Here is a 13,807-nt window from a genome sequence, read left to right as displayed (position 1 = left end):
GCAGAGCGCAGTGCCAGATCTGCAGTTACTTCCAGGCTGGCTCTGGAAACAACACAGTGCTATTTTTAGGACAGGGCTTGTTTCTTAGGGGCTGCACAGAGGTGCCTGTACTGCTTTTAAACTCAACTGCTACGGCTGCCTGGAGGCGTGCTGTGTGCATGGGACAGCCCTGGTGTGAGTGATGCCAGGATCTGATGCACCACATCTGGCTGTTCTGCTGTGTCTGTGTTGTATGGTAACAAACTTTGGAATTCCTGTAAAATAATCGTGTAAAGCATACTTTAGAAAGACTAGTCAGACTTGGTGAGAATGTCGATTATGGAAATTTGGGAGGGAGAGTGGGATTTAGCCCTTATTCTTTCCTGTTCTAGTAGCCTTAACTGAGAATCTTCAAAACGCTTAGGAAATATGGAATAGTTCAGAGGTTTTGTAGCTTCTTTAATGCTGCTTATTTTATCTCACAAATCTGCTTTTTTGTTGTTTTTGTTTTTTTTTTCCCTTACAAATCCTTTTAAAATTTTATTTATTTATTTACTAGCCAAGGAGCTAGTTAGTATTCCGCTTTGGATCTGCAAGGTGATGGTATTACCTGTGATGGACCTTCCTTCTGAAACGATTCCTTCCGTTAGAACAACCTCAGTAGTTGTTGTCTGCTCACAGGGTGACCGAAATTCAGGCATTGGAGGCATTGATAGCGAAGTTTTTCATGTCACACATTTCATAAAGATACTTTGGTAGTCTTCATAAGTCAATTTACGAATTACTGGTGTTTCATCCTCCTGAACTGTGTACTTCTCTATAGTTCTGTTGACTTCAACTGAAATGGGCACTGAATAATCTACAGTAATGTTGCTTTTTCTTTCTAGAACCAAGATCTTTTCATCTACTAGTCAGATTTTTTTTTTAGCTTTTAGCAATAATAGGTTTTCCTCTTAGACAAATAAGTAGGTTTAATATTACATAAATATTTCCTGGGTATTTAAATAGACTCGGGAAATAAGTTCATTTATTTCAGCAAAGACTGTCTGGGGCTTGTTTCACCGGCATCTGTTTCTGAAATAGAGCTTTTTTTTTTTTGAGGTTCTGATAAAGACTAGCTGCTAATTTACACCAGCTTGATGTCAGCAAACACAAGACAGGCACCCTGATTTTTTGTCTATATGGATCTCTAGAATCTGTTTGGCCTCCTTCCCTATTGCTTAAAATTGTTACCTTTTTTTTTTTTTTTTTTTTCTGGGGGCAGGGTGATACAACTTTTGCAGCTGCTGCCTCTGTTGCACTTGTTTAAAAAGGATGGGGTTGTGTGTATGGGGGAGAAAAATCTTGAACTCCAGATGCTGTAACTTAAGTCACTTGAGCATACATTAGTATGTTCCTGCTTGTTTTTTCATCCTGTTGTAGTTCAGGAATTTGAAGGAAAAAGGTCAGTAGCACTTAAAATAATAATCAGCTCTTCTGAGGCTTAAAATGGTCTTGATGCTTAGAAGAGATGACTTATAATAAACAACAACAAAAAAAACTGAAAAATACAAGATTTCATCAACGTAAGATGTACAAAAAAAAAATTGGTCTCGTACCTCGTAATTTCCATGTTTTGCTCTGCTATTCAGTGCAGAGGAAACCTAATGAAGTTTTTGAACTTTCCAGGTTGCTACTCCAGGAGTTAAACAAGGACCAGCTTCACAGTCAGCACCGCAGCAGCCGGTAATAGCTGACAAGCAGGCAGGCCATGAACCTGCCTCTCCTCGAAGTCTTCAGCGCTCAAGGTATGTTGAAATACTTCTCTGTACTGGCCTTTGCTTTTGTTCTGAATCCGGGCTATGTGCTATGTGTTGCAATTTGTGGATTCTTCTTGGCTCTGTATTGAATGTATGATTTAACTGCTGCTGCTGAGAGGATGCAGCTACATATCTTCATTACAGATCTAATGTGGATTCCTCCTTTTGAGGACCGTTTCTAAGAGTTCAGTTCACAGAAGCAAAATTAAATTCTTATTTTCACCCTGTCTCTCTGGGTTCAATTCTATAAGTGATGCCTTATATTCTGATTCTGAGTTCGGGATTTTTTATTTTCTGTGCAGTTACGGGATTCAGTGCTTTAACCGTGTGGTTGACGTATTGTTAGATGTTGGTGATGTCTTGCTGTAGTGTAACTTGATTTTTAAATTAGGGCTTTTCTCTAACATACAATTTTGCTGCTTGAATGAAAAAAATAATTAAATTTTCCTTGGCCAGCCTTTCTTTTGTGGCAACATTGCAGCACATTCAAATGTTGCATTTTACCAACATTAGCCTTTGATTTACAGGATGTGTTTAGAATCTGTGTCTTGTCTGAAATTTTTCTTTGGGGAGATGTTTTTTCCATCGTGTATGTAGGATGTTGGGCACTTAATCGTTTTGGCTCCAGAGGCTGTAAGACACTGATGTGGTGCAGTCAAGATCTAGAACTGTGGCAGGAGGGATACTTTTCTTCAAAAAGTGCATCATTCCTGAAACCCTGCAAGCTGTGTTGCGCTTAAAAACTAGATTTTACGGTTGTGGAATAAGGTGTGCAATGTGATGCTTAAAAATCAACCAACCAAAAAAAAACCCGCCTCTTCTCCATGGCAACATCCTCGAAAGCAGCGGTCCTTTTCATATCATAATATAGTCAGGTCTTTTTGGCTGCCCTTCTGGGACTAATTAAGGAGGACTTGGATCGCGTGTTATCATTGCACTAGCTTCAGTGTCTAGTAATTACGGATGGTGCTGTTTAAATCTTTCTAAATAGTAGTATTAAAAAAGAAATGATATTTTCATAAGGAGCGGTTAGGAGTTGGGAGACCTTTTCGGCCTTTGGTGACCTTTTCCCCACGGGAAATCTTGCTGAAGAAGGCACGCGTTTTCTTGGGCACGCTCACCATGGGTTGGAGCCTGCGTGAGGTGATACTGGTTAGCATTTGGTCTGCTGTCCCATTCCCTCACCCTTTTGGGATTTAGGACTTCCTGTGCTGGCATAATCACTACCCACATCCAGTTCCCTTCAGATATCTACTGGCCCTCTACAAACCAGTGCTCCGCTTGGCATCAGCATCGTGCTGGAGAAGGGAAGCTGGGTTTGACCCAGAAGCTGAACAGCCGAATAGAAGGGTCATGGAGGCAGCAGCCTCCTGTGTTCGAGGAGGAGTCACAGGAGACTGTGCACAAGTAGAGGAGAGTATGCAGTCTAGCATCAAAGGTAGCATGTCAGTATCTTTACCTAAAAATTCAGGTATTGTTAAGTGTTATGCGTCTCTCAAATGTTGCATATATGTGATAGTGGTGTGTTGTGCATCACAAGCTTGAGAGTTTCGGCTGCTTGTTCACTGATTTTACTGATATGCACTGATTTCACTGGTGTCCTGTTCAAAAACAAAACAAAAAGAAATGAGGATCAAGTGATTTGGAAAAATCTGTATGATGGGTATTTTATTCTGTTCAGTGCTGTGGAATTGAACAAAAATGGACCAGCCACAATGCAGGTTTACTCATCTGCAGATTTCCTACATCTGAGCAGTACTTCTGAACTGATAAAGAACGCACTTTTCCTTCGTAAGAGAAGGCAATCGCTTGGATTTTGGACTGCTCTTAGGTCTGGCTTCCTTTTGTCTTTTTATACAAACGAGCAACAGCTTCACAACCTGAACTGTGAATGGGTGGTCCAGAAAGAGGCTGTAACAGTTAAGGATCTGTTTTTCTACATGGCTCCAGTTTCAACACAGATCCGTTGTGCGGAAGTTTTGAACGTTTCCTTGCTGTTAGTTAGGAAATTAATGCAATGTAGGCATACAGTGAGCCTTTCTCTTAAGAGATGATTCCAAAGGCATGCCATGAATTATCACCATTTTAAAAACAAAAAACAAAAATAAATGAGTGTGCCTCTGTAATTAGTTTCATCAGGTTACTGTTCTCTCTTTATTTCTGTAAAGGGCCGGGAATGTTTTTCCCTTTCTTTAGAAAATGCAAAACTGCTGCTGGGAGGTCTTTCCCCCAGTTTTTTTTTTTTTTTACGTGTTGTAAGATTTTTGTATTTTGTAGTAGTGTATTTCACAACCATCCTGTTTTCATGTTCTCGTACAGATGCTTTTGCCTGTCTGGAAACATTTCATTACTTGTGGCACAGACAGTCTGTAATTCATTTAGCAGCTAAGGCGGGTATTTGGCATTAGTGAAGCATTAAAAACCAAACCAGTAGCTTCGTATCATTGCTGCATCAGTAGCTCCCCCTGCTGCTAACGTAGCAATGCTAGGATGTTTTATGACAGTGTGTTCTACTCATAATTAAGATAAAACTGTATTTTTGAGAAACCCACAGGCTTAGTTATTTCCCTGGAATGTTTGATGTCTTGAGATTTCTACCGGTTAGGTAGGAGTTAGGGAAGTCAGGATAATGAATGAGGGAAACAACTCACAGAGGGACTTGGATCCTGTTGCAGCTAAGGTGGAAATAAGCACTGAAGGTCATGCCTGAGTTCTGCTTAGTAAATAAATACAGCCTTTCTCTAAACCAGCAGTATGCTGATGCTGTGTGAATACACAGAATGATTAATGATTTAGGTTGGAAAAGACTTCCAGTTGTGATCTAGTCCAAGTCCCAACTCAAAATAGGACCAAAGATCAAGTTGTTTTGGTGATTTTTGAATGTCTCTAAGGATAGGAGCTTTGCAGCCTCTCTGAGCATCTCCTTTGAATGTTTGACTACCCTCACAGTGATTTATTTTTTTTTCCTTATGTCTAATTAGAATTTCCTTTGTTTCAACTTGCACCTCTGCCTCTTGGCCTACAACAGTGCATCTCTGAGAAGAGTCTGGCCCTGTCTGCTCTCCCCATATGTAGTTGAAGACAGTAAGAAGATCCTCCATCCCCCTCCCCCCAGTCTTCTGTTTTCCAGACGGAACAAATCCAGTTCTTAGAGCTTCTCTGGCGTGTGCTTCAGCCCCCTAAACAGCTCTGTGGTCCTCTGCTGGATTCCTCTGGTATGGCAACTTCTTTCTTGCCCAGTTTTGGGCTGCACACTGTGCGGTACGCCAGGTAGTGTGGCTCTCACTAGGAGAGAGGAAGAATTGCTTTCTTCAGCTGTGCTCTTTCTGATACATCCCAACTTGTGCTTGGCCTTCTTTGCCACAGGGATTCATTGCTGACCTGCATTTAATTTGTCTGCTGGAATCCTCAGGTCCTTTTCTGCAGAGTTTTACCCCCTTAGCAGCAGCCAGCCTGTGCTGTTGTGTGGGGTGGTTCTGGTATTGTTGCAAAGGGGAATTCCAGCCCAGCTGCAGGACTTTGCCTTTCCTTTTTTTTTTTTTCTTTTTGAAATTGATTCCTGTCTGTCCATTCCGGTCCCTCTGGAGAACAACCCACCCTACAACATACTGACTGTTCCTCCCATCTGCACACTCACCAGAGGAGCTCTCTGTGGCATCATCCGTGTCGTTAATAAAGACCTAATGCAGCATTGGCCCCAATATGGATCAGTGGAGGACAGCATTAGGCTCACTGGCGTGCAGTTGGACTTTGTCCTGCTGACTCAACCCTTTCGGGCTGACAATCCAGTCAGTTTCTGTTCACCTTGCACATGAAACACAATCATCAGTGAGTGAGGAGTTAAGCTATAAGAAAACTACAGGAGACCATGGCAGAGGCCGTGCTGACGGCTGATAAACAGCATCACTGCTTTCTCCTGTCCTCTAAGCCGGTCATCTCATCGTGGAAGTAAATGAGGTTGGTCAGGCAGAATTTGCCCTTAACAGATCCGTGCTGACTCTCTTTATTTTGCCTTTTAGTTTTTCATGTACTTGGAAATGGTTTCCAGGCAGGCTTGCTCCATAATCTTCACAGAGACTGAGGTTAGGTTTACAGGCCTCTAGTTCTCCAGTTCATCCTTCTTGGGTGCTTCCTGAAGATGGCTGCAATGGAACATCTGCCTTTCTCCCGCATCATCAGGCAACCTTCCTGCTCACCTCCATGCTTTGACGTGATGCAGCACCTCAGTTACACCAGCCAGCCAAAAAAAAAATAGCAAAAAAAAAAAAAAAAAAAAAAGACAAAAAAGTCACTGACTATTCTGGCCTCATCCATGTCCTTTGCCAGTAGGTTCGCTTGCCTTACAGAGGGGACAGCCCCACCTGTTCCTCAGCCTTCCTTTGCTGCTGATGTGCAGCCCTTGGTACCCTCACGTTCTTGGATAGGTTCCAGCTTCGGCTTCAAAATCTAAATTCAATTTTTTTCCTTACCAACTGAACATTTCCTATTTCTACCCTTAGCCATTTTTACTTGTAAGTGGTTTTAAAGTGGTTAAACCAATTACTGAAGAGAACATGTAGCATGAAGTAACACTGTTCTTTCCCCTCGTTATGTTTTACATTCCTTTTTACAACTTCTACTGTCTGAAATCAGGGGAGGTTTCTGTATACAACTCTAAGCAAGCTGCCTGACAAAGTCTTCCTGCATAAGTGTTTTTAATAAGAGCTTTTACCCAAGTTAGGGGACACTGAAAGGAGTGAGGTTAAACAAAGTTGTGGAGTGGGACACAAGTCTGTTGCTGCAGAGCAGTGTGCCAGGCCTAATTCAGGCTGTTTGTTTGGAAAGCTGATGTACTCTGCAAGTGTGAGCCAGTCGGGTAAATGGCTGGGCACTGGGCTGTGAAGATCGTGGCGTTATGCTGGGGGGCTGTGGCAGTCCTCAAGGGGGTGGTTCGGTGGTGAACTGTGATAGCTCCTCTCAGACTTGTTTCTTTACGGTACTTGCAAATAAGTAGTAAGAAAATTTTAAGAAATAGACTGAAATTATGGGCGTGTTGAAAGTTACTACCAGTGCAAGAGGAGATTGATTGCGAGCAAGTGCATCTTGTGAATAACGGCTAGGTACTTACTTAATTAGTGCTACCATTTCTCAGCATATTTAGTGCCAAAGAAAATCATAACTGTGAGGTACCTCGCTCTTAGGATACTATATAAAGTGATATTCTTTTTCCGGCTCAAGATTGCTGCTTCCTTTGTCTTCCCTTGCAAGGATGGTGAGGATAGAGGCAGACTGAACTCATCCTGACCTGTCAGTGCCCGGCATGCTTTAACCAGAGCTACTCCTGCCTCTTAGTTCAGTGCAAGAGCAGAGGCTCCCTCTGGGAGTGGAGGGGCCGTGGAAGCGATTGAGAGCACTGGGAAGGGATGTAAGAATATAAAAGCCTTGTTTTGGCAGGGGCCACGGGAGTAAAAAAGGATATGTGCTGAAACTCCACCTGCAGCTCTGGCAGTTGTCAGATGCAGTTGGATCCATATGGTGTGAGCGTGGTGTTTGTGCTGGTGTTGATGCTTAGGCTTCTAGGCACGTGGAAATTAAGTGATTTTCATTTATTTGGGGGGAACCTCTGTAGCTTGTTGGGCTTGATGTTAGGTGTTCAGCTTGTATACCACAGCTTTGTTGAGGGAAGTGGTACAAAGGAAACAATAAAAGACTTCTTTAATGTGAGAGTTTACAAGCTATGTGTAAGGTGAAAGGTGGGTACTTGGAAATTGGGACTACAAGGATTAGCCAGTCGTATCAGTTTACCAAAGATTTAGCTGAGCAGTACCTACCTCTTTTAGACACTGCAGCAGGAATGGGCTTTTAATGAGATGAGATTTGTAGAAATGAACTTGATATGATCCCTCCTGTACATGTGGAGCATCATGGGGTAGAGAGGAAAAGTGTCTTGTAAAGTGGAGTGAGAGGGCAACTATTAGAGGAATGTGATTTAAAAAAGCAATGCTTAAAGCAATAACTAGAATACTTTATAGGTAATGTAATATTGAACTGGGTGGATGGCAAAAGACTATTATCAAAAAATCAGCATGAGAGGCTTGTTTAGTAAAAATTTGCAGAGTTTTTTGACCAAGAAATACAGATGCAAATTAGAATTGGAACCGCTGTGTATGGCAGTAGCATTCAGAAAATGTGGAAGTCAGTTTTGCTTGCATGCAGAGATTGAAAGAGGCCAGTGAAAGGCTTTGTTCAGGGTACAGTGGCTTTGATTTGGCTTACAGTGCAAAGTTATTAACTGAACATGTCTTTTGGTCCCACTTATTTTTGCTTCTGTGAACAAATTCTCCAGTTTGTGTGCTAATGTGAATATATTCAAGTAAAGCAGTCGAGTTGGTAGCTATAAATGTGATGCTTCTGGTTTTCTGAACACCTGAAGCGAGGATGTAGTGTATCAGCAGCCCCCTAGGCGTTGGTGTTTTGGCATTGGTAAATGTCTAAACTCCTCAAAGCCCATATGGGTGTATTTTTAGAGCAGGAGATCAGGCTTTGTGCTTAATAACTGTTGTGGCACTTGCTGTTAATCTCTTGAATATGCCTGCCTGGCTCTGATGTGTGGTTACTGAAAATCTTAGGTTTGCAGCTATTTGCATACGTAACAAGAAGGTGAATATGCATGTATATATTCTCTGTGTAACACTAAAATACAGGCACAGCTTACATTTCTTGAACAGCTATCAGAGTTTTAAAGAAAAAAACCTCTGCCGTGCTGTAGCACTCAGATGGTTCCCATACAACCATGAGGTTTGTGGAGAAGTGCCGCAGGGCTGATCTACCAGCAATATTTATGGTTTAAATGCTTCATGTACTTTGTGGCTGGAAGCACTGAATTGTGATTTTCTCTACACGTTTACATATGTTTTTAGATGCTTATTTTTCTTAAATTCTTTCTTCTAGTAGTCAAAGAAGCCCATCACCAGGTCCAAATCATACCTCTAGCACTAGTGCATCGAATTCAACATCTGCACCGCAGAATACATCTGTACGACCCACTTGTTCATTAACACCTACGCTAGCAGCACACTTCAATGAAAACCTTATAAAGCATGTTCAAGGCTGGCCTGCAGACCACGCAGAAAAGCAGGTGAGTACGCTTCTGCTCTGCTCCTTCTGAGGGTGCTAAATGGGTAGCTTTAAAACCCTTTTTGTTACCCAGGTTGCTTTTTCTAGAAATTGGAAGCATCTTTAAAAACAGAGACAAAAACCCATGCTTGCCCTCAGGCAGAAAGAGGTGGGAGATTAGGCCAGACCTTGCAGGCTTTACATGTGATTACTGCTTAGCAGTTGGGTATTTTCTTGCTTAATGTACCAGTGCTTTTGAAATTCTCTCCGATGGAAGAACAGTCATCGTAGCTATTTTCTCTTATTGCCAGAGTTCTGTTGAAATTTACAAAGAACATAAATTTCAACATAATTTTTCAATAACAACAGTATCTTTGCTATGTGGAAGCTGTCATTAATTAGGTGATATAGTTAAAACTATGTGAGACCAATCCACAGTTTGAGCCCACTGTAATTAACTCTTCGCAGTGAAAAAAAGAGCTGTGATTTGTTTGTTGTACCTGTTTTTTAAGGTGATGTAGGGGTCTCAGACTAAATTTGGACTTCATTTTTTTTTGTGTGTGTCCATAAATGGAAATCCATAGAATTGTCATCATTATTTCATAAGTAAGTGCACGAAACATACCCTTCTGGTGGTAATATGGGGAAACTGGATGCATGTCAGCTACTTGAAATGTGTTACTCAAAGAAACCATATTGATACTGAGTCCAGTTCAAGGCCTTTCTGTCACAGGCAAACCAGTCTGACACAGTCTGTCAGGTATTAACCTTACTTGGCCCAGCTGACTTCGGTCTTTTGGCTGCATGCTGGCTCAAGGCTACATAGGAAGTTTTTGGCAAGTAACTTGCAGGGTGACTCTTAGAAGTGCAGTCTAGACTCATTCTCTGTGTGGATTCTGCTTTGGGTTCTTGGTTATTGGCTTGTGTTTTTTTTTCCCCATTAAGTTTTAAATACGATTTTAAGCTACTGAAAAGCTGTGCTGAGTCAGAGCACCATTGCTGGGGAAGGTGTGCTACATAGGGATGTGATGCAGCACAGTCACTTCTCCCTGTGGCCTTGGCCCAGTGCTTGGAGAGTTCAGATTGGTAGTGTTATTTTCACTGTGTACTGAACACCTTTTAATAACAATCTTATATGCAAAAATGATTCTAAGACCTTCTGGGTGAAGTTGCTTTAAGATGGATGGCTGGACAGCTTAAAAAACTACTTAAAGAGTGGTTAGTGCTAGCTTGCTTTAAAGGCTATGGAGCTGTGTATGCAGGACATGAGATGATGATGTCCTGCTGGAGCCCAGGTGTACTCCTGGATGTCAACACAATCCAGAAAAGAAAACTTAATGGAGGGAATTAGATCACAAAGTTCTTTGACCTGGATAAATTCCAGAAGTTGATGAAGACCTCTGCTAAATACAGTTCTGTTCAGGAAGGGAAAAATGAGGTGTACAAGTACTTCCGCAGATGTTGTGGATTAACCCCGGTAGGCAGTTAGGCAGCACACAGCTACTTGCTCACTGCCCCCGCTGAGCTAGGGGACAGAACTGGAAGAAAAAAAGTACGAGAACTCCTGGACTGAGATGAAGGTAGCTTAATAAAGAAAAGGGAGGGGAAACGAAACAAAAAAAGGCAACGCAAAAGCCATCGCTCACCACCAGCTTACTAACCAATGCCCAACCAGTCCTGAAGCAACAGCAACCCCTGGAAGATTGCACCCACCCTCCCACTGCCCCCCCAGTTTCCTTGCTGAGCATGATGTTACGTGATCTGGGATCTCTCTTTGGTCCTGTTTGGGTCAGCTCTCGCAGCTGTGTCCTCCCCCAGCCTCGTACACACCCCCAGCCTGCTTGCTGGGCAGGCAGCATGCAAAACAGAAGGCCTTGACAGCGTGTAAGCAGTGCTCAGCAGTAGTTACAGCACGGGTCTGTTATCAGTACTGCTTCAGGTACAGAGCCAAAACACAGCATCATACAGGCTGCTGTGAAGAAAACTAACTCCATCCTAACCAGACCCAGTGTGGCAGAGACCAACATTGCTAAACAGTAATACTGCAGGGAAGGATCTATTTGAGAAATGAACTTTTTTTTCCATCGTGCTGCTTGCACAATGAAGTCCTCTTTCTATATCTCGGTGTGATGCAGAGATCCTCTGAGTAATTGCACTACTGTTCTTGGTGCTGTTGAGTTAGCTAGAGTTCATATATCCAGTTCAGTGACAAGAGGTTAAGAAATCTTCAAACTGGGAAGATGGGTCGTTTCTTCTGAGCATACACATCTGCTCATCTCCACGTGGACAAGTGGAAACACCAAAGTAATGGAGTTTGTCTAGAAGAGAACACCTGAAGAGGGTTAAGTTTTGTTTTCTATATGAAGTAGGTGAAAAGAAGATGGCATTCAACTGTTTTTGTCACTGAAGCTTAATTTAGATGAGAAATTTAAGTTGACCATTGAAAAAGCAGCTGGAGGCTCTTAACTACTTGAACAAATTAATTAGCACATGACAGGGTTCTGAGTTTCCTCACTTTAAGATGATTCAATAAACATTTGTTAGGATCAAGGATATCTGAACCATTCCTGCATCAGTCTGAGTTAACATCATCTGTTGACATCCAGTATAATTTCTGATTCTAAATGGGCTTTTTTAGAGAATTTACTGCTCTTCTGATTTAATTTACAGTGTGTTCAGAAGTCATAGCACTTCAGAAGTTACAGTGCTTTGCTGTTTCAAGACATTCATCCAGCAGTCCTTTGGCTACAGCCAGTTGTTTCCAGTGCTTGGGTCAAAATCCTAACCTTTATATTTAATTGTTGCAGGCATCAAGATTACGTGAGGAAGCCCACAACATGGGAAGTGTTCATATGTCAGAAATTTGTACTGAATTAAAGAATTTAAGATCTTTAGTTCGAGTATGTGAAATTCAAGCAACTTTGCGTGAGCAAAGGTAAGTGGGTTTGTTTTCAAAAGCATAATTTTCAAGGTGGCATTAGAGTTCCCATTCAGGTATTGTTTTCCATGAGCTGTGTTTTCTGATGGCTTTGTAAGCAAGCTGATTGTTACCAGGGGCGAGAGCTGTCTTCCCTCTGTGCGTTCTGTTTCCCAGGCAGGTAACTCTTGATAGTGCCTAGTGGATAGAGGCAGATATGCAACAGCTGTATATATTTTTGCTTATACAGATGGAAAAGACATCTTTCCAGATACATTAGTGGGTTAAGATTCTCACAGTAGCTCAGAATAATTCTAAAATACCTGTCCATACTTGATGCATAGATTACATAGATACACATCTATGTGGTTTATACTGGTCTTAAACACTACAATTTTCATGAGATGTTTATTGGGTCAAACAAGTCTGACGAGTTCTTGTTGATATCACAAGCTAAGGAAAAATAAATCTGTTATTTGGGTAGGAGGTATCTCAGAAGGTCTTGGGGTTCTTCAGTGAGAAAGAGGTGATTATGGCAAAGTAGACTTCTGCTTCTCAAGTCAGTGATGCAGGGTGTCTTTCTTATTAACAGCATGGTTGTGTATTGTTTCAGAAACTGTTGTGCAACATCGAAAAGTTTAGTCTTACTGCATGTTCTGACACATTTTTCATTGGTAGTCATGATCTTGAGTTAACTTTCATACTGTTTCCTTTCTGAATGATGTTATCCTGTATACTGTGACACTGAAGTTTGACTACAGTGATTCTGATTTCCTATTTCATTCAGCCTTAGTAGCGTTGTATGCTTTTTAAACAGCTAGTTCTGTCCCAGAAGCTCTTGCTTTTTGGTTGTTGGTAAAACAATCCTTGTAATCAGAAGTAGGCTGTAAAAAAATTTGTACAATTTCCCTAATAAACAAATATAAAATGTTCATTCTTTCATAGCTTTATAGTGTCATTACATAAATTATAGTTTCTGTAGGAACTGCTTGGTTCCTTACAGATGAAGTAAAACCTCTTAAGCTTTCATTTCTGTGTCTGGAGGCACATTTTATCTGACATAACATGTCAAATGTCATTGCTGAGCTCCCTAAATGGCACCTTGTTTCTTGTACGCCATGAGTGGATATGGATGATCATGACTTTGAATCTCTGATAATCTTTCTTTTGCTTTTGCTGCCATCCCAAAGACAATGAATATGTGGCATAAGTAATAATTTGGGTGGGTGGATAGGGGGGAGGCCTTCACAAAGTATGGGATGATCAAAGCCTATCAACCTGAATGACAATATCATTTCTGTATTTTTGTACTGAATAGAACTATTTAGGTTTGTTGTGAGAAGGAACTAGAGCTTTGTTCAAAGCAAGTGTGTTGTTTGAACCAGAAGTGACAGTTTGTGAAATGACACTCTTCACTCACTGGTGCATTTCATACGCCTATACCTTTTGAGCTTAATGTGTTTTTCAGCGTGTCTGTCCTGATTATTTATCTACTTTTTAGTAGAAAATTGACTTTTACTGAACTGGGGATGTATTTGAAAAGGGTTCTACAGAAGTCTGCTAAAGTGAATGCACTTTCTTTATCTTATTAAAGTTGTTTCGGACTTGCAGAATATTTGTCATGTTTCAACTCTTTCTTAATTTTTTCTTCATTCACATGCTTGCATTACACTTCAGCGTTATGGAAAGTTGTTACAAAATATTTATTAAAAACTTCAGGAAACAGTATCTAAACCACATGTTTGTTAACTGAAATAATTGCTTAGGCCTGTGCAGTAGTAGAGGAAAAGTTCATAAGGGAAGTGCTAGCAACAAAATTGATTTCTAAGTAAGTGTAGTTGCAGCTTTTTTCTTGGATCTTCTAATAAGGGAATTTTCCATAACTAGAGGCAAACCTCAGAATCTATTTTTCCTCTACCAGTCACAGAGCCAAATACTAGAAAAAAAAGGTTTTGCCTAGAAGAAAATTTCCTTGTTTAAAACTTCTTCACTAAATTACTCTGTATGTGGCTGAACC

The 13,807-nt window shown here is 41.1% G+C and overlaps 1 protein-coding gene across 3 annotated transcripts in view; it reads left to right on the top strand.

Annotated features, from left to right (window-relative positions):
- WAC (WW domain containing adaptor with coiled-coil) overlaps positions 1 to 13,807 on the top strand; it is a 59,348-nt gene that overhangs the window by 43,771 nt on the left and 1,770 nt on the right. For 2 of the 3 annotated variants that reach the window (XM_084282913.1, XM_084282912.1), the window contains exons 11-13: positions 1,648 to 1,766; positions 8,709 to 8,895; positions 11,681 to 11,808. In XM_084282913.1, coding sequence (XP_084139039.1) covers positions 1,648 to 1,766; positions 8,709 to 8,895; positions 11,681 to 11,808 — 434 coding nt within the window. The remainder of the gene's footprint in view (positions 1 to 1,647; positions 1,767 to 8,708; positions 8,896 to 11,680; positions 11,809 to 13,807) is intronic. The other variant, XM_084282914.1, reaches the window with a different exon arrangement.

The sequence above is a fragment of the Netta rufina genome (assembly GCF_964035555.1).
Source record: "Netta rufina genome assembly, chromosome: 2".
In the NCBI taxonomy this organism is placed as follows: Eukaryota; Metazoa; Chordata; class Aves; order Anseriformes; family Anatidae; genus Netta; species Netta rufina.
The sequence above is the reverse complement of the archived record's forward strand: the minus strand, read 5'-3'. Positions and strand labels throughout refer to the sequence as shown.